Source organism: Crinia signifera, chromosome 9 (assembly GCF_055691185.1).
Source record: "Crinia signifera chromosome 9, ASM5569118v1, whole genome shotgun sequence".
NCBI lineage: Eukaryota > Metazoa > Chordata > Amphibia > Anura > Myobatrachidae > Crinia > Crinia signifera.
Window position 1 is genome coordinate 142,255,504 of NC_139225.1, and position 20,557 is coordinate 142,276,060.

Here is a 20,557-nt window from a genome sequence, read left to right on the forward strand (position 1 = left end):
GACCAGGATCAACTCAATTTATTTATGGTCAATTGTTTATGGACAAAATCAGTGCTGGTGGCTGCCAATCATAAAATGTGTGCCCTTTACCACATAACTGAACCTAAGAAGCACATTTAAACACAATCTACTTAATTTTATATTTATTTTATTGGGCCTAGGGGTGCCGTGGATAACCTGTGGATACTCTAGGGTGCCGTGATTTGAAAAAGATTGGGAACCCCTGTGTTAAGTAATAGATATAAGATAAAACAGCATAATTCTCTAGGCGCCTTAGGGAACTCCAGGTCTATCCCTATCATTTAAATGTTTTATTCGCACAGAAAAGACAAAAAATAATCGACTGCACCCCTTCTATTTTGTCCCTATACCGTTATGCACGTGGAACCACCATGCGCTCCCCCAGCTTATCCACCATTGGAACGCGCCATTGCCCAGTGTGTATCAGAATATGGATGTTTCCTATAGGTTACAAATGAACAACCAATGGAACTCAGGGGAATATTTCTCATAGGGAAAGCCCTTTTATTGCCAAGATGGCAAATCATTCAAAAAGTCTCGACTGATCACGCGTGTGCATATCCACAGACACTGCCCGGTTAACCCTTAATGCTATGAAGTACTACCTCAGGATAAGTTGCGTATACAAGTCACCAGGGCCTGTGATACTTGCGGGATCTTGGACCTGGTGGGTAATGCCATCTTTAGGTAGAAGCCTATGAGCTACTTTTTGCATTTTCCCCGGAGAGGGATGCAATTGGATCCCTCCCAGTGCCCGCAGCAGCGGCCACGGCACTCTGCATATTCTTAAGTCCTTCTCTAACAAAGGACAGCAAGTCTGATTCAGAATCACCCAGAGAAATGGAAGGGTGCGTATGTCCACTCCGGGTTTTTAAAAATGAGCCAGCTGTGACAGCATGGCGAGCGCAGAGGTGCGATTTTTTAGGGTCCATGTCGACTGTGTCGACATTCAGGATTAAAAAAGTGAAAATCCCCATGTCTACCTAGTCCACGTCGACCTAATTCATGTGTCTATCTAATGACCCTGTCCACCTAACCCCCTGTTGACTTTCTGGTGTGTCGACATTGATGCATGTCAACAATGCATGTCGACATTCCTCTTGTCGTCCCTATGACCCAAGCCTGAATTATGTGCCTCAGTATCAGGCTAACACCCCCAAGCCGTACATCTACAGTATGCATGTTGCACACTAGCACAAATGAAGGTGTAATTACAAATCTACCTTTGCACCGCAGAGCAGCCATCCTGCACGCGGTAAATGCCCCCATTGTTTGCCTGTGTTACACTGAGCCGTCCCGGCTTCTGCCCGCTGGGCAGATAAAATGTGTTGGTGTTTTGAGAAATATCTCAGACTACAGTGAAAAGCAGAGAATGAGGAGGGGAGAGCCAGATGAAAGTGGGAGCAGGGTGGAGGGGAGGGGGCGCTGGGAGTACACAGTGATGAGGAATATTAGACACGCAGTACGTACAGGCTGTGAAACACAACTCAGGTGCTGTCAGTATAACAGATAAAAGGCCTGGGGCTGGTTTTTATTACTTTCCTACCAAGCAACTTTCTCTGTTTAACCCCACCCATGCCGGAGACAGACACCTGTGATTTTGCTAGAAAAACAGAAGCTACTGTGTAGCTATATGGGCGCTGACAAGGGGTGTTCTGTAAAGCAGCTACCAATGGGACTGAGTGGGTCCCAAAATAAACAGAGGAAAAACAAAGAAAAAGGTAGCGCTATAACCAATGAGGATTTTGGAAAAGAAAATTACATTTATTGGTACACATACATGTTAAATTTCATTAAAAATTATGGATTATAAACAAAGCTCACTGCCCGCCAGGCCACTTGTAGCGATAAGTTTTTCGGGGGGAAAAAACTGTGATTTTGCTGTTTGGTCTTTAACTCTTCCTCTACATAATACAGACATGTCCAAACTATGGCCCTCCAGCTGTTATGAAACTACACGTCCCATCATGCCTTGCCACAGTTTTGCTATTAGGGAATGCTAAAACTAAGGCAAGGCATGCTGGGATGTGTAGTTTTGCAACAGCTGGAGGGCCACAGTTTATCTATCTCTAACTACAACTCACCTCTATGAGATGAAGTACTGCCAGTGAACACTAGAAGCCACTCGACAGACCAAATTAGTACTGCTTTATGTTTTAGCACACAAAGGAGTAATTTGTAAAGATGTCATAACAGAAAGTGAAAGCTATTTTTGCAGGGACACTGCTATGTTTCAAACTTGCTGGATATTGAGAAGGCTGAGGTATTGAGGAAGCTGTGAAGACAGAGATTGGAGGTAGGAGTAGATAGGGTCTGGGAGTGGGGTGAGAGTCAGCGGGCTATAAACTGTCACAGCTCAAAGTGGAAGTAAAAACGGTCACAGCTCAAAGTGAAAGTTTGTTGCAGAAGTCGTCATTTTGACAGGATTTTAACTAGTTTAAGGCAGCATGAATGGTGTAATGGTTAGCATTACTACCTCACAGCACTGAGGTCATGGGTTCCATTCCCACCATGTTTGTATATTCTCCCCATCGTGCGTGGGTTCCCTCTAGATACTCCGGTTTCCTCCCACAGTGTACATGTGGTAGGGAATATAGATTGTAAGCTCCACTGGGGCAGAGACTGATGTGAATGTTCAACTATTCTCTGTAAAGCGCTGCGGATTATGTGTGCGCTATATAAATAACGGGTAATAAATAATAATAATAATCAGATGAGCGGTCGGGCCAGCGATGATGGAGGCACACATGAGCTCTCAACTCTCATCACTTCCCACGTACACACTGGGCGGCTTTCGAGCTGAAAGTCAGACGAGTAAACTGAGTGGGTTTGAGCTAAAAGTGGTGCAGTGTGTACGGAGCTTTAGGCTTTCATTATTTAGGACTAGTTCCCAGCATGTCAAAAAGACACAACAGTAATCCAGCTCCGGTGGATGTGGACAGCTGAGTGGAGCAATTGCTCCGTTGGGCGCTACCTAGTGGCTGCGGGAGCACAAAACACTTCAATTCTCCACATACAGGTGAGGGGGTATACAATTACCCCAAATAAAACATCAGCTAATTTTTCCCGATGTTTCACCGATTTTTTTTTATCTGGCTGTCCGATTGGATCACCTCATACAAGACCAGTTTTGCTGCAAAAACACACAGGTTCAGTGATTACTCGCTGTCATAATAGGATAGCCCCCATAGCCTTTTTTTATATAGGATATACAACACATGAGGAAAATTCATATACACTATTAACCCTTTTATGGCGCATTACATCCTCATAAGCCTCTGACATAATTATCGCTTCGTCCGACCGAACCCCCGGATTATTGCTCATTGCAGAGACCGGTGATTACCCCCTTCTCTGTCACGCAGTAAAGCCCGGCATTGCACACAAAAGCCACATACCATGCATGCACTTGTGTTGACGCTGTGCACACAAGCGCATTGTATAACATACATGTGCAAGGTATTATACACAGGCGCAGGGTACGTCTCTCACACACACACGTGTGTACACATGACAGAAATTCCTGGGTGGTGCAATCACTCCTGGAATAAATGAAACAAGATCTTTGGCTCCCAGCTGTTTGTGAGATTTGTGGCGGGGGGCTGGAGCGGAACCGCGCGTCTCTATGTGTTTGCACTAAGGCACATATGAAACGGACCATTTTATTTCAGCATGATCACTAACGCCAGGACACAAAATGCTGCTCTCCAGTAACCACTACGCTGTAAAAGAATAAGGAGTATAATTACTAAGCTGGCAGCTTTTCAAAGCCGCTGCTGCTGTCGGCAGTCCTGACAGCAGTAAAATAGACCCCTAAATCTTGATTTCAATTGCATCTTTAAAACATGAGAGTCCCAGCAGCTGTGAGGCAGCCCCAGCCATTAATCATGAACTTACAGTAATCACGTCTTTGTGCACAGCCATCCCTTCACATCACTTGTAACACACTTGTACAGAACTAAATTCCACATACAATACCTACAAATCCAGAATGTATATAGCAAAACACCAATTGTCACGTACTAGCATACATTAATTGCAGACATCTGAAAGTTTAGGGGTGCAATTGTCGTTGGTGACAATTATATTGTTCCCCGTCGTAGCATATTGCAGTGTTAAGGAATGTTTCAAGACTTTTCTGTTTACCCACGCATTTCCATAATTCCTTTAAGAATAAATTATGAAAAGCTTTTCTGTACGTCATTGTTCCTGTACTGTATTACATTCATTCTATCTGTTAAGTGCCTTGAGTCCGATTGGATAAATAAAATTATTATTATTGATATACCCTTTTTGGGACAACAGGTCCTTCCCAGGTAGCCTGTTACGGTGACGAGGTTTGTGGTAAAGGGGCAGCCATAACAATCACATTATGGCCTGTTCTGACAATGCGATTGGCTGGAGGGGAGGGGGCGTGGTATAGCTCACAGACAATGTCTAGTTAGACAACCAACAGGGCGACATTGACAAAAGGTTCAACAGTATAGTTCGACATAATAAAAATGTCAACACGATAAAATGGACGACATATGAAAAGTTCCACATGAGTTTTCATGTTTTATTGTGTCAGTGTTGACACCTGAACATGTGGACCCCCCATTAAGTGTAGGGCATACCCTCACTTGGCTCCCAATGATTCAAGCCAGGTGCTTTGCCCTGTTACCCTCCTTTGTGGCACAACTCACCATTCCTATTCAGTAAAACATGAAAAAGTCGTGTGTGTGTGTGTGTGTGTGTGTGTGTGTGTGTCCCCGCCCCCCCCAAAAAATGGGCAAAAAAAATGTCATGTCAACTATTTAATGTGTCGACTTACAGTCAATAATGAACAAATGGCTGTCAACGTTTTGTCAATGTCAAACAGACATTGGGCCTTATTCTAGTTCACTCTTTCTGACAAAATCCTTCTTAGATGGACAAAACAATGTGCACTGCAGGTGGGGCAGATGTAAAATGTGCAGAGAGAATTAGATTTGGTGAGTTATTTTGTTTCTGTGCAGGGTAAATACTGGCTGCTTTATTTTTACACTGCAATATAGATCTCACTTTGAAGTAAAACCCCACCCAAATCTAATTCTCACTTCACAAGTAACATCTGCCCCACCTGCAGTGCACATGGTTTTGTCCATCTAAGAAGGATTTTGTCAGAAAGAGTGAACCAGAATAAGGCCCATTGTGTGTGAGTCACCCGGATCCTGGAAAGCAGGGACACTATTGTGTGTCCTAGATTACTGGGGATCTGCAGATTTTCCTAAACAATGATTTCTTACAGTGAAGTTACTCGCCTTAACACAATGTACATGGAACAAGGCTATTTTTAACCCCTGCATTTGTCCTGCAGCTGCAGATCTATAGCAGGCCATTAGGATATTCTCCCCCACCCCAGCAGTCCGTGTTTTCCAGATCTTGTCACAGAATTCCAAGTGCCGTGTGGATCCTGGTGCCCTACTCAGAGAATAACAATACACCTGTGTACACACCTATGCTACAATCTGGAAAACGTGGCACACTAACGTGACTCAGACATAAGGGTCACTGTCAGGGTGGTTTCCCGTGTCCGGTACCTGCGGTAGAATGTTAGCACTGCAGCAGCAGATGCCCATGCATGTTGGGGGTTGATGTGTGGGCGACTTAGGGGGAGGGCGAGCATCAGCTGCTCGGTGTGTCAGGGGCGTGATGGAGGGACAGCTGCCTGGAATAAAGGAAAAGGCCCCAACAACAATGGAGGGATTGTGAGACACAGAGAGACATTGAAAGGGAAAAGAGATGCAGCCACAAATTCAAAAGGGGAAGCGGGGTGGGGTGAGGGGTGGAAAGAGCAAATGACAAGATTTGGGGCAGCGGTCGGGGAGAGAAGAGAATGAAAAGACTGGAAAAATAACTAATTTCTAGATAGAGCCTGAAGTAAGGTCCATTAAGGGACAAAAGTGACCAATAATGGTGTCAAATCTGGATTTACTTATATACAGGAGGAACATATATACATTATTATTTATTATGTTCTGTATCTTAATTATTATTATTTAAAGCACCACAAGAGGTCCGTAGAGTCTTACAAAGTAGATTACCAGTGCAATATAGTAATATTCCTCACCTCCCCTTAATCCACCCATCACCACCCCAGACGCCACATCACTCCCTGTCTCACTGCTTTCTCACTTCCTTGCTATCACCTCCCACCCCCATTACACCACACATGCACACCTCTCGCTCAGGCACTGCGGTTTCCATGGAAACTGACCTCGCTCCTGAGGCCTACACATGCAGCATGCCACAGCGTGCGACTACTAAACTATTGCACAATGGCTTATCTCAGTCTACCATAATATATCTTTTAGCCAATATCTATGGTCTGAATCTACCTACTAAAAATGTCGCTATGGTATCTATGAGGACATGGATACTACATGGACAGTGTCACATATGTATGTATGCAGGGGTTAAAGTGAGGGGGAATGGGTGAAACTGAGTTCCACCACCTCTAATGGTGAGGTGGAACATTATAACCTCCACATTGGCATTGCACAGTAATTCTCACAAAAAAGCATTCCAGTTTGCAGGGGGATACCAAAAACCCTACCACTGCCCCTGTCTCTGCCTAATGGGGGGAGAGGACGGGAGGTAATTAGGTGGCATAGAGAAAATAGTTCCCCCATCTCTGCATGACCACTTTCATACCCTCCAACATGACCAATTCCATTAAGTACAAAATGCTCTGTTCCTGGACTTCCCTGCCAGTGGTAGTTACAGAGGTTGGACTCCAGCACAGTCCAAAATTCAAAGAGGGGGTCACATCAACTGCCAGTGAGTCCAGGACAGTGATGTTTGGGGTGGCAGTAGGTGTGGCTCACCTTTTTGAATATTGGACTGTGCTGCAGCCCCACCTGTGCAACTGCCACTGGAAAGGAAGTCCAGGAACAGAGCTTTTTGTACCTAATGGAATGGGTCATGTTGGAGGGTATGCACTTTAAGACCTGTATATATGATTGTAAATGTACGTGTGTGTGTATCATAAGCTGGTAAGCCTATGGCGTATCCAGTGGCATATCTATCACTGGCATATTTATAATGGGCGCAGCATGTGCGGGCACACGGGCCTCCGGGGGTCCAGGGCGGCCTGCACACTTTTAGCATACTCTCTTCTCCTGAGTCTGCTCAGGGGGATTTGAGCATGAGTAGATCAGAAATCACTGGGCACTTGGTGCGGATTCCACGGTCAGGGAGACCATACCCTCCAACATGGCCCATTCTATTAGGTACAAAATGCTCTGTTTCTGGATTTCCTTACCAGTGGCAGTTGCAGGTGTGAGCCTGCAGCACAGTCCAATATTCAAAAAGGGGAGCCACACCTACTGCCACCCCAAACATCACTGTCCTGGACTCACTGGCAGTTGATGTGACCAGACCAACCCTCTTTGAATTTTGGACTGTACTGGAGTCCAACCTCTGTAACTGCCACTTTCAGGGAAGTCCAGGAACAGAGCATTTTCTACCTAATGGAATGGGCCATGTTGCAGGGTATGGGAGACCCGTGCCCAAGTTGACTTACGTCTGCACTGCGGAGAGAGGAGGAGTTCTGTATACAGAGCGCACAACCCCACCTCCACCCACCTCCCTAAATTGGCTCATACACTTGTGGTGTAGCTCCGCTGAATGGATGTTCCGATCAGCATGATCGGTGATTTATAGGGGGATCAGGGATATTAGGCATGTTAAAAATCCTGATTCCGCTATTCCTGCCGGATCGGGATTTTTACAAATGTTTAATATCCCCAATCCTCCCAAGAGGGGCAATATTTATCACAGGGGCATATTTATTACAGATGAGGATGCAATGTAATAAATTCACCGAAATTCACAGTGTGGTATCTAAATATATTGCAAGAATGTACCATTGTGACACATCTATGCCCCTGCAAATCTTCTAAGGCTAAGGCATACTTACCTACTGTCTGGCTGCCCTATCTGGGAGATGGCAGCCAGCTCAGGAGGGGTGGGGCCTCTGGGAGGGGCGGAGCCACATGAGCGGAGCCACACGAGTGGTTACTTGTTTGGGGGCGTGACCAGAGCGATTGCTAGATAGATAGATAGACACAGACAGACACATGGATGTATAGATGTATGCCATATTCTGATTTCCAGCTGAGTAAATAAGGAAGTAGCCATGGAAGCACGTCCATTGTAAGTCTCAGTTACTAGATGTGGAAGTCCTGTGAATGCACAGACAGGAAGTTCCAGTAAGAGTCCTACTGTGTAAACACACACAAGGAATGGTGAGAACCTAGTAGGCTTTAGCGTATACCTCCTTTTCCTGTTAGTGCATCCCTACTTGCGTTTGAAAATGGACAGGACCAGTGGCAACTCCAGAGTGGGGGCTGCAGCACAGTTGAAAATTGAAATAGTGGGGAAATACCAACTGCCACCAACTGCCATTCCAAACTGACTCACTGGTAGTTGGTGTTTCTCCCCTATTTAAATTTTAAACTGTGCTGAAATATGGCTCGAGCAAAATACTCAATATAATATTTGTGCGCAGCTATAAAACAACTATGTAAAGCATCAAATGTAGAGCACATAAAGAATCCCCATCAAGGATAAAGATCACCAAGGAGCCTATAAATCTATGCGAATGTATCCGTAAAAATGCAGAAACAGGGTTTCAGACCCACTCGTCGCAGATTTATCCTGGCCAAAACCAGGTTATCCTTGAAACCTGGACTGTTAGTGTGCCTTGAGGACCATGGTTGGGAGCCACTGGTCGAGAATCAGGATTGTTGCGGGAAGTATTCTGCAAATGTCGGTCTGCTTTGGTGGTGGATACGCCGAATTATTCCTTCTAAAATAACTGCAAGCTACAGCCGCACACCGTCCAATCAAACAGGACTTTAAATCCATCTGGTAAAACAAATCCTAAAGACATTGGGGAGTTGTATAAAAGCGTAGGAAGCAGAACCGAGGGGTAAATTGGCCGTGAAATGCTGATACATTAACCCCTTGTTCTGTTTATACAACGAAACACTTTCTAGTTGGTTATATACTACACAAGAAAGCAATGGCACAGAATATTATAGAATTTGTCATAGTTATAAAGAACGGAACCAAGTTCCGATTCCTCTGCTTGTATAGAGTTACCCAATGATTTACCGCAACATATAAGTAGATGCAGCATCAGATCATCATCCTCCGAGTTGGCGGCACATGTTATGTTGTAGGCTTCCTACCAGCTGTTACTTCCTTCTACCAGGAGGTTTTCATTCTTACACTATGAGCTTGTTCAATGCACCTGTTTTAACTCATTTTATGCTTAATCTGTACACATTTCCGATTTGAGGACCATGGATATGAGGAAATCGCGTATATCAATGGAAACCTTTATATTGTAAAGCTTCCTATCGGGATCATGTAGTTGGCAGTGTCCCTCTGCTGCTGAGCTGGTGCCTCCTCGCAGAATTCTCTGGCTACTGTCTTGGCCAGCGCTGGAGCACTAACATTCCCATGACGTCACATGTACTCAATGGCCATCGCCCAGATCCTGACGGATCTGCGCCCCCTGCTGCTAGGTACCGATGAATCGTACTTTGTGCCATGTGCAGATGGGTTCCGTGACAATGGGAGCAGGCCGTCATCACACTGTCCGGCATCACACGGCCTCCGTTTGTAAAAACGGAGACGTGCCACCGCCATTTAGGGGGAGGACCACTTACAAGGATATGCAATGGCCAGCTTGTTCTGGTATAAATGTTATGTCTAGGTCAACAATCACTAGGTCGACCACTAATGGTCGATGGTGAATAGGTTGACACCTACAAATGGTTGACATTGACTGAAGGTCAACACAAGCAAATGGTCGACATGAACATGGTCAAGGCATGAAAAGGTCGACAGCAGTGTTTCATGTTTTTTCACTGTATAAGTGTATTGTGTCCCCTCGCATGGGGCGGGATGTACTAAAGGGAAAATGCGGTAAAACGGGGGTTTTACGGCATTTTCCTATGTACCATTAACCGTCCGCCCCGTCTCCGCCTGGCAGGATATCGCGACCCTCTGGGTGGCGATACCCTATAGAAGCCTATGGGCTTCTATCGCCGCCCGCCATCCGCTGTCCGCGCGACCCCCCTCTCCCCCCCATCGATCTCCTCCTCTCCCAGCAGGTGTCACAGCCGGGAGGACATCCGGCTGCAGGGGGGAGGAGGAGACGCAGGGGGACACTGACAGCCGCCGGGATGTGACGGAGACCTCCGCACACCACATTGCAGGTATCGCGGGGGTCTCCATCACCGCAACCCGATGCTAGCCGCATATGTTAGTACATATGCGGTAGCATCGCGGCGGCTGGCAGGCGAGGGGCGGCGATGTATATTAATACATCCCGCCCATGGAGAGGCAACGGCCATTTTGAATAGCCCTCACTCAAATGGCTGATGCAGTGAACAGTGGTTGTGATGATGGTGCGGTGTTGCCTCTTCGGTCCCAGCACTTCGATACGCCATACTGGCCATTGGTGTGTGTGTAAAGTAAATATAACCGAAGACATAAGTGCGCATGTAAGTGATCTTCAAACATTCATATCTTTCAAAACCTATTTTCTACATGGTGGAACTGATTCCGACTTTCCGATTAGAATGTTACTTGTGTACGACCAGCTTTCGTGTCCCTAAGACCTTGTCATAGGGAAAGACGCTTTCCTGGACCTGAGTCTGAAGACTGATTTCATTACTCTATAGGGCAATGAGCCTCACAATAGCAGAGCTTAATCTAATTGAACAAGGCACGAGATGGAATACCACCGCGCGGGCGGAATTTGAAGGAGAAAAAGTCAAAGACATCGCTCCGTGTTCTGGGACCATGACGGTAAGCCGTCACAGTTGAAGTCCTTTGCTGAATAAAGTATATGCATCTGAATAAAAACAACGGAACACCACTACAAAACAATTCTAAATCATTTCATACAGTGTATAAGCATGTCTTCTTGTTCCAGAGCTAACAGGTTATAGCATTCTCCTCTCTGTACACATGTAGTTATTATACTGCTATGTTACCCTAATTAGCTGTTGGTTAGGGCTAGTTATGGTAGTAGCTATGTAACCATTCCATAGGACAGGTCTGGCAAGCCCAAAGGATGGTAGCTGACATTATGGGATACATACGGTTGAGCGGCAGACAAAATACTGATGCTGACATCACGGAGGAGGGAATCCTGACAGGGTTCGGGTAAGTAAACACGGAGGAGGAATTCCCGATAGGGTTCAGGTGAGTATACACGAAGGAGGGAATCCCGATAGAGTTCAGGTAAGTGTACACGGAGGAGGGATTCCCGATAGGGTTCAGATAAATATACACGGAGGGAATCCCAACAGGGTTCAGGTAAGTATACATAGAGGAGGGATTCCTGATAGGGTTCAGGTAAGTATACACAGAGGAGAGAATCCCGATAGGGTTCAGGTAAGCATACACGGAGGAGGGATTCCAGATAGGGTTCAGGTAAGTGTACACGGTGGAGGGATTCCCGATAGGGTTCAGGTAAGTATACACAGAGGAGGGAAACCTGACAGGGTTCAGGAAAGTATACACAGAGGAGGGAATCCTGACAGGGTTCAGGTAAGTGTACACGGAGGAGGGAATCCAGATAGGGTTCAGGTAAGTATACACGGAGGAGGGAATCCAGATAGGGTTCAGGTAAGTGTACTCGGAGAAGGGATTCCCGACAGGGTTCAGGTAAGTGTACACGGAGGAGGGAATCCCGACAGGATTCAGGTAAGTATACTTACCCCCTCTGACCCTAACCTTCTCTTACAGCAGCCTGAGCTTAACCCTCCCCACTAGTGTTTAACCCTATCCACCTCACCCCGCTGCCTAAACCTAATTGATGCAGCTACGTCCTTTTTTGGTGACAAACTTCTGAGGCGTAACTCAATAATATAATAATGCAATAATAGGCAAAGACATTGAAAATAGAGGTCTATTCATGAATCAATGAAAACAGTGGAACAAGTGGTGAAGTTGCCCATGGCATCCAATCAGCTTTGAGGTAACGATTATCAAGTGACTTCTATAAAATCACATATAACAGCTGATTGGTTGCTATGGGCAACTTCTCCACTGGCTCACCTCTGCACTCTTTTAACCTGCTTTGTGACCCCAGAGTCTCTCGCAGATGTCTAAGTCACTTGTAAAGGCATCAGTTCCGATATACTATCTGTGTACACATGGCCTACATACACAGTAAGCAGCCATTTTGGAGAACCAATGTATGGCATGAATCCAACCTATCCATCAGGAACGAATGACTTAGGGCCGCATTTATCAAACAATATAAGCGGTTAAATCCCGGTTAGCCGCAAATATTAAGTATCACCCTAATGTACCAAAGGGGGACTGCGGCAGGAATCTCCGATCCCTGCTGCGATCCCTCCTGTATCCGACCCCCTCCCCCATAGGTTTCTATGGGGGATATGAAGCTGCCTGATGTATCGACATCGGGCAGCCCGGCTTCGCGTCCCTGGGCTATCGCCATTCTGAGATGGCGATAACCCAGTGTAGCCTATGGGCTTCTGATCGCACTGCAGCTGGGGCAGTGCGGTCAGCGGGGTCGGCTGGGGGGTCAGCGCTAACCGCGCATGCGCAGACCTCCCCACCGCCCGGAAAAATATCGGAAATATATTTGATGACACAACATTTTTTTATTTGAATTTATATAACAAATGTGAGCGACGCCGGGATCTTTAGCAGATATTTTCTACATCTCTCAAGGGTTAATAAAGAACAACAAAACCTAATAACCCAGATCTGTTTAGCTTCAAAAGCTGGGAATTATTCACATATATGCAGCACCTACATGTTTACATAGCCTGAAACAACATGACATTTTTGGCATTCTTACATTTGCTGTGTATTTATTTATGCAATTGTTCTCTGTTATCAGCAATTTTCTGTCTGAGAGACCAGAGGTATCCTTCCACATAGCTAATACCAGGAAGTGTGCTGTGCATAGGAAGGAAATCCTACACCATGATCTGAACTTTGGACTTTTCTGGTTCACCTGCAAGGCTGCAAATTTTGAAGCCACCCACCGCCCACACTGCTGCCCTCCCCACCCTCGCACCCGCGACCATCGAATGATTTCTCCAGCGCTCGTAGATCTGAGACACCTCTGTAGTGTCTCAGATCTGCAAACGCCCTGTGCGGAAAGCGGGTGGGCACCTGACATCCGCTGACATCAGCTGCCCGCCCCCGCACCGGTGCCGCCGGGCCATATACATGGGAATGTCCAGTATTTTCATAGGAACGCACATGAAACGCGTTCCCATGGTCTATGCCCCCCCGCCTGCACTGCTAGGTGCGAGCGGAACGGCGAACATGCAATTTGCCGTGCCTGCTCACACCAAGCATCTGCACATGTGCATTACGCATGCTCTAAAAATCGTTCCCCCATGTGAACGTGCGAGGGACCGATTAAATTAGAATAACCCCCTTTACCTGAAAAAGTTTTCTTCTGTTCTAATAAGGCCCCAAAGCTTCTGCTTATATATTTGTGACTGTTGATGGCACCTGCTCTCATGGCCCCTTGATTAGGGTAAACTGGATGCCTCACAGTCATTTGTTAAGTTCCAACCAGTCAGTGTCCTAACTTTGCAGAATTTTATGTTCTCCCACATGTTTGTGTTGGTTTCCGATTGGGAGTCTAGTTTATTCCCATTACCCAAAAACATATTGGTGGAAATTTACTAAGATGGGAGTTCTATTTCTATTTCAGTGCTGCATAATTTGCGTGCTCCATATATAAATAACTGTTAATAATAATTATAAAGGCCCCCTTACACTTGTCCAACTTGTTGTCCAATAAGTTGGACCTGATTGACTTGAGATTGATCCTATGTGCAGGAGGATCAATCTCTTGGTTAGACCCAATGCGCACGGGATTGTGCATTGGGTCCTACACATCAGATTTTGTCAGATAAATTGGCCCAATCCATCTGAATTGGCCCAAATCTGACAAAATCTCACAAGTGTAAGGGGTCCTTAAGGTTGAGAGGCAAAGGGTCAAAATAGACAAAAAGTTGACACAAGCAAATTTCAACATAAATTTTTCATGTTCTTTTAAGCCCCACACACACTAGGTGCAATAGTAAAAGATATTGCCCAGAAGGGCCCTTCTGACTGATATCTTACTATATCACCTGTGGCCCTCCAGCTGTTGCGAAACTACACATCCCAGCATGCATTGCCACAGTTTTAGCATTCTCCAAGAGCAAAACTGTTGCAAATGCATGATGGGACTTGTAGTTTCACAACAGCTGAAGAGCCACAGGTTGGCTAGGCATGGCCTTGTGTGTACACTGAATAGCGTTACGGATGTGCGCTCCCGCGCATCATTAACAGACTCCTCCCTCACCCTGTAAGTTCTGAGTCTGACGAGGGAGGACTCGTTAACAAAGGCCATGCTGCAACTGCCCCCCCCCCCCCCACCACCACCACCACCACCACCACCACCATGCACCTACAAATGCCCTGTCGGATCCCCAGGTATGGGGTATGGATGTCAATTTGTGAATCTTATTACACAAACCGCAATTTAGTGCTCGCCTCACTCGCCAAGCTTTGGGTAAAGTATGAAAAAGTTCTAAAAAATAAATAAAAATCCAAAAAAACGAATGTCATCCTTTTTATGCATCAACCGTTGACGCACCAGCCTTTCCATGGTGTCAAACTTGTCGGCCTAGACATCCGGATACTGTTAGTGGATGGGACACAACTTAAGGGGCCCATACATCAGACTGATATCGGGGTGCTTCTCGGTTGAGCGGTGAAAACCCAACATGTTGGAGATCTAATTGGCTGATTCCAACAAACATTGATCAGGATCGGTGAGCCGGGGATTATTAACATGCTGTTTTATCCCGATTCCTGACCGGATCGCCAATCAGGGAATTTGATTGGCTGAAAAGGAATCAGGCCGTAGGTTTATGGCCCAAATGACTCACAAGCCTTAGTATGACCCTGGTACAATGTATTTACCTTACAGAAGTGCAGAGGAGAGTGCCTAACTGGCACTAACATGCATTGCACACCGCCTATAACTGATATATAACATCAGGATAAAAGTAAAGAGAAACACATAGTTGCTATACCTACTAAATAGATCTGAAATACATAAATGACAGGAATGCCAGCCAGGACATGGCGAGGGAGTAAACGTACTTACAGACAACGCTGACTTATTTTCCCAGTGTTCTCCCAGCCACCACACATGAAGTGTCCGGGAATCGTGTTCCTATGGAGTGCTGGGCTCTTCCCTGAGGCTGCTGTATGTGGAGCAGCCGGGAGCGTGGTAGAGCTGTCTCTGAGGTAGATGGTAGGAACACTCACTGTATGTGGTAATCCTATAGCGTTCCTGAATCAGCTGCTCCCACATGGAAGTAAGTGATAGATTGGGGATTCATGCATTACTCACCCTCAGAATTCCCAATTATTCCTAGACTATGATTTCTCTCCTCTCCGCCCCCCCTCTCTCATGTTACTAGTCCTGACACCCCACAATGTATGGGGCCCTTATATGTCTTATAAGTCCCCCAGACTTTCTTCTTTTGCTTTTGTTGGTAACTTTTGTCACTTTTATCATCCAGTCATGGCCAAAGATCCTCTGTCAGCTTCTTTGTTGCGAACAAAAGTACTTGTAACTCCTGGAACCCTAAAAAGGTTTGCAGTCCACAGCCTGTTACCTACCCTGCAGCCCCCAAAACAACCCCAGCTCCCCTCTATAGTCTCCACTCGCTGCTGTTTCCCTGAGTCTTTCCTATCAGGCCTCTCCTTGCTCTCCCACTTCCCAAATGTATTCAGCCCCCTCCTCAGTCTCTGTGTCTCTGCTCCCCCCTCCTCCTCCTTCTAGCCACCTGCTGCTATAACTCACACTGTCACAGGCTCCCTGTGATATGGTGACACAGGCAGCCACCCCAGGCAGAAACACATCGACATCGGAAGACAGACATCAAAAGATGGGTAGCTTGGTCTGTCCCAGATGCTGGGGTATAATCAGCTCCTAAGAGGGTGTTTACATTGCTGCAATTTTGCTTGTGATTCGATCCCGATTCCATCGGGATCAAATCGAACGGCAAGCAAAACGCCTTCAATTTGGACTATATTGTAATATACAGTCTTGCCAGTCGAAACGTGTGTATGGGGCATAATAACTGTCATGTTACAGTTTGTTTGAAAAATGACAGTTAGGAAGCAAATGGGCTTTTTTACACATTTGACTTTGAACCCCTCTAGGTCGTCACAACCCTCTGAGTAGAGATGGCCATTGACCATCTATGATTTCAAATCATTGATGGTTTATGGCCGATGTTGAATACTTTTGCCATCGATGGGGGAGACCCAGATGGTTTCGCCCCATCGATGGCACAGCAAAACCGATGTTTTGCTTTCCTTTTGATTCTTTAAAGTGTCGGGACACTAAGCATAGCTCCTCCCCTGACCCCCATGAAGCCCCACCCCCATGTTTTGATTGGGCCCACAGGCCAATCAGTCAAACACAATGGATGACCATCGATAGGTAAAAATATTGATGGTCATCCATTGCATAGTTTACCACTATCGATGGCCAGTTGCACTATTGCCATCTATGGCAACCATCGATGGCCATCCCTACCTCTGAGCAGAAGGACTCCTGGGTGCCCTCTGAGCAGATGTCCTGTGCGTTACTAATTGCATACAGTATGTTAGTACATATGCGATTTGCATAGATGCGGTAATGGGTTCGTACCACATCACGGAAGCGATGCTTAGCACTTCCCGCCCTATGTACTAAGCAGGAGAGAGATAAAGCAGCCCCCGCAGTTTATCAAGCTGCCAATCACTGCTCTCACACAAGAAACCCCAGAAGAACGGGCCGATATCCCTGGTCACGTCACACATTGGGCAGGCCGCCAGCCATATTTTATAATTAGTATATGAACGTATTTCTGGAGCAGACGCTCTCACTGGAGGAGACTGGCACAGGGGGGATTAATGGGGAAGTATCCGTTTGCAATTTGTTTCTGTATTCCATCATACCTGGACCCCGACTGAGCGGTGAAACCTCACACCCCTCAGACTGGCCAAGGCCCCGAGCTGGGCGACAGGAATTTCACACTAGGTGGGGAACAGTAGCTCGGTTCCTATTGGCTACGTGACTCTTTCATTTTCTCATGGCTGCTGGGTGACGACCGACTACACACTGCAGTCAGGCTGCTCCCGGGAACCTGTGTCACGTAATACGGTGACGTTAGAACCGCTTTAGCCTATCGCTATGGTCGAGTATAATCAAAACTTATAAATAGGACAAGTGAGGGCGTTTCCCATAGCAGCCAATCAGATAATAGCTATTACTTTATAGACCAAATGTATAAATGACAACTGAGATTTGATTGGTTGCTATGGACACCTGCTCTACTTGTCTTTTTTTAGAATGCTTGATAAAACTCTGCCTAATGCTGCGTTCTCATTGCCGCCCCTGCAAAATCCCGGGTTTTTCTTGCCGGATTTTTGGCGGGGCACAGAGCTTCTCAGCTCAACAGACCCCCTTCATACTGCACCTCATACCCAGGAATTTCCAGTGTCTGCCCCTTTCACACTGCTTTCCATGGTCTGCCTTCCAACAAGTGTGTGGAATGTAATTGCAGCTTTGATTGCGTGTTGGGAAATTTGTACAAATTGCTGTGATTGGCTGTTTAAAAAACAGCTTTTATTGGCTGGCTGTCACATACCATATGATTACATCCCCCAATGAGCTTGTATTTGGCATTATGTGTGAAAAACACGGGTCTGTGCTGTTCACACTGCCGTACACCCGTGTATTACCCAGGAAAAACCCTGCAAAAAACCTGTATGTAATTTCTGGGGCATAACACCCAGGAATTTCACAAAGACCCTTGCACACAGAGACGCGACACGGGAATTTTCCGCTTGCCCTGGAAAATACCCGGGTTTTTGCGGCAGCGAGAACGGGGTATCTGGGTCTTTTATAGAGGAAATCAACCTGGACAGTGTGACCCCATTCCCCCAATCACAACACGGGGCAGATGTATTAAGCCTGATAAAGTGGAAGGTGATAAAGCACCAACCATTCAGCTCCTAACTGTCATTTTTAAATAAATCCCGCCTGTAACTTGACAGTAAGGCATACTTAAAAAAAACGTACTTGCCTACCTTAATTATCTCGTCTCCCGGAGATACAGCTTCTTTGGGGGCGGGTCTTGCTGTTATTAAGCCCCGCCCCATTCTGGTTAATGCTGTGATTTGCCTCATTTTGGCCGCCCCCTCCCTAAAGGAGCTGCGAATGCTGGTATTTGACCGGCAGAGGGAGGGGGTGCGGGAGGCTTGTCCACCCTTCCGGGGGGGGGCAAAAGGGGGAGCACATTTTTGGGACCCTCACGGCTATTGTGGGAGGGTAGTATGCAGTAAGGAGCTGATGGGCTGGTGCTTTATCACCTTCTACTGTATCACTTCACCAGGCTTAATACATCTGCCCCACAGTTTGCTAAGGTGCAAAATGAAATCTTCCCTTGCTACATTTAACTACAAGCACAATGACAATGTGGTGCCATAATAATAATAATAAACAACAACTCTGGGCAATGGCAAGGTAAGCTGGTTAGGTACGGATGTGCTATAGCCTGATGGGGTTTCCATAAATGGGCCTAGTAAATGACCTCAAACAATAGGAATGATCGACACGTCATTAAAAAAAAAAAATCACAATATTTCTACTGCTGCCATGTAAATGTATTACATCCCTAATATTACAGCAGTCAATAGTTAACATTACCACCATCATCACATGGCAGGCTGCAGGATTTGGCCGGTTAGGGGATAATCTACTCAGCCTTCCTCTTGGCTGGTTTTATCTGAAGAATTTATAACAATTTCAGTTTGATCCTGCAATTCTCAGTCTGCCCACAGGGGGCTGCGGAGAGCTGCAGTCAGTTTTACTCCTAAATCATGCCTTGGCTCAGTTTGTGCTCTGACACCTGAGCGCATGCAACAAAGGGCACAATTTATTGATGACATGTTGCATGTGACTCTTCACTGTCAGTATTTATGGTGTCCAAGACACATACACACCGTGTCCTTAGTATGTACGTTAGCAGGATGTGCTTGTTATTGAAAACGGTGCCAACAAATGTGGTGGAGGGGGAGAAGGGTGACCACTCAAATGTAGGTATGTGCATGCCACAGCTTTGCAGGCACATGCCATGCTCATGAAGAAGGAAACCCGTGTACATGGGGCATAATAAAGGTTACCTGCATTTCAACATTTAAGAAATCCCACAATGCTAGAATGTCAGCTCTTGTGCCAGTTATTGTACTGCTTTACTAATGGAATATCATTATGAATGCTGTAAATTAAATCCTACCTTACTTATCTTTCAGTTCATTCAAAACACTGCTCTGCTTTCGGACAGAAGGGAAAAGAACAATACTGCACCCCGCACCCCCCTAATTACCTCAATATATTGTGGATAAGGATGGTGTGCGCTAAATACATGTGTCAAAAATAATGGGTGTGGCTTCATGAGATCAAGGGCATGGCCATGCCCCTATTACACCTTATACAGACACAGGACACTTCACCTCAACATGACCTGACCGCTGGCCATAATACATCTATCACCGTGCATTTTGTGTGCACACCTCCGTGTACGCCCATGTTTACGCCCAGTTTTCCTCATTATTCTGGCCGCTCCCATAAAAACGCCCACATGCCGCCCACAATGACCGTGTTCTTGCGGACAGGTTTTTCGCACGGAGAGACCCGCCCGTGAGCGGTGTGCGGTCGCCGCACATGCGCATTGCGAAAGATACGCACGCGCAGATGAAAAAAAACCCCGATCCGCCCGTATACGGTCCCACCGTACCAAACAGAATAACCCCCATTGTTACACGGCTGTTCATAGTCTCATTGTGTGTGTGTTTGTGTTGCTGCACTGAGTGTGTCACCCGTCTGGGTGTGCGCTGATAAACAGATAAGTCTGCAGATGTGATGAGTTCACAGCCCCAAACCAGGTTTTTCTTGATAGGATAATAATCTGCATAAATAAGGTGTTCTCCTTAAGCCTGGAATAGGCAGAGTGCAGCAATTTGTGTCCATACACATCCACAGGATTAGGGGAGCCGTAGTGTTTTCTATGTTCAGGAAGTGTGGCATAATACGGGGCAGTACGGATGGTGTAATGGTTAGCATTACTGCCTCACAGCACTGAGGTCATGGGTTCGATTCCCACCATGGCTCTAACTGTGCGGAGTTTGTATATTCTCCCCGTACTTGCGTGGGTTTCCTCCGGGTACTCCGGTTTCCTCCCACAATCCAAAAATATACTGGTAGGTTAATTGGCTCCCAACAAAATGAACCCTAGAATGTCTGTGTGTGCGTGTACATGTGGTAGGGAATATAGATGGTAAGCTCCACTGGGGCAGGGACTGATGTGAATGTTCAAATATTCTCTGTAAAGCGCTGCGGAATATGTGTGCGCTATATAAGAAACTGTTAATAAATAAATAA

At 46.1% G+C, this 20,557-nt stretch overlaps 1 protein-coding gene across 1 annotated transcript in view; it reads right to left on the minus strand.

Annotated features, from left to right (window-relative positions):
* The window catches only part of DDR1 (discoidin domain receptor tyrosine kinase 1), a 64,425-nt gene extending 48,590 nt beyond the window's left edge, over positions 1-15,835 (minus strand). The window contains exon 1 of the mRNA XM_083160016.1: positions 15,221-15,835. Within this exon, the coding sequence (XP_083016142.1) occupies positions 15,221-15,267 (47 nt within the window). The 5' untranslated portion in view covers positions 15,268-15,835. The remainder of the gene's footprint in view (positions 1-15,220) is intronic.
* Positions 15,836-20,557: the final 4,722 nt, after the last annotated feature.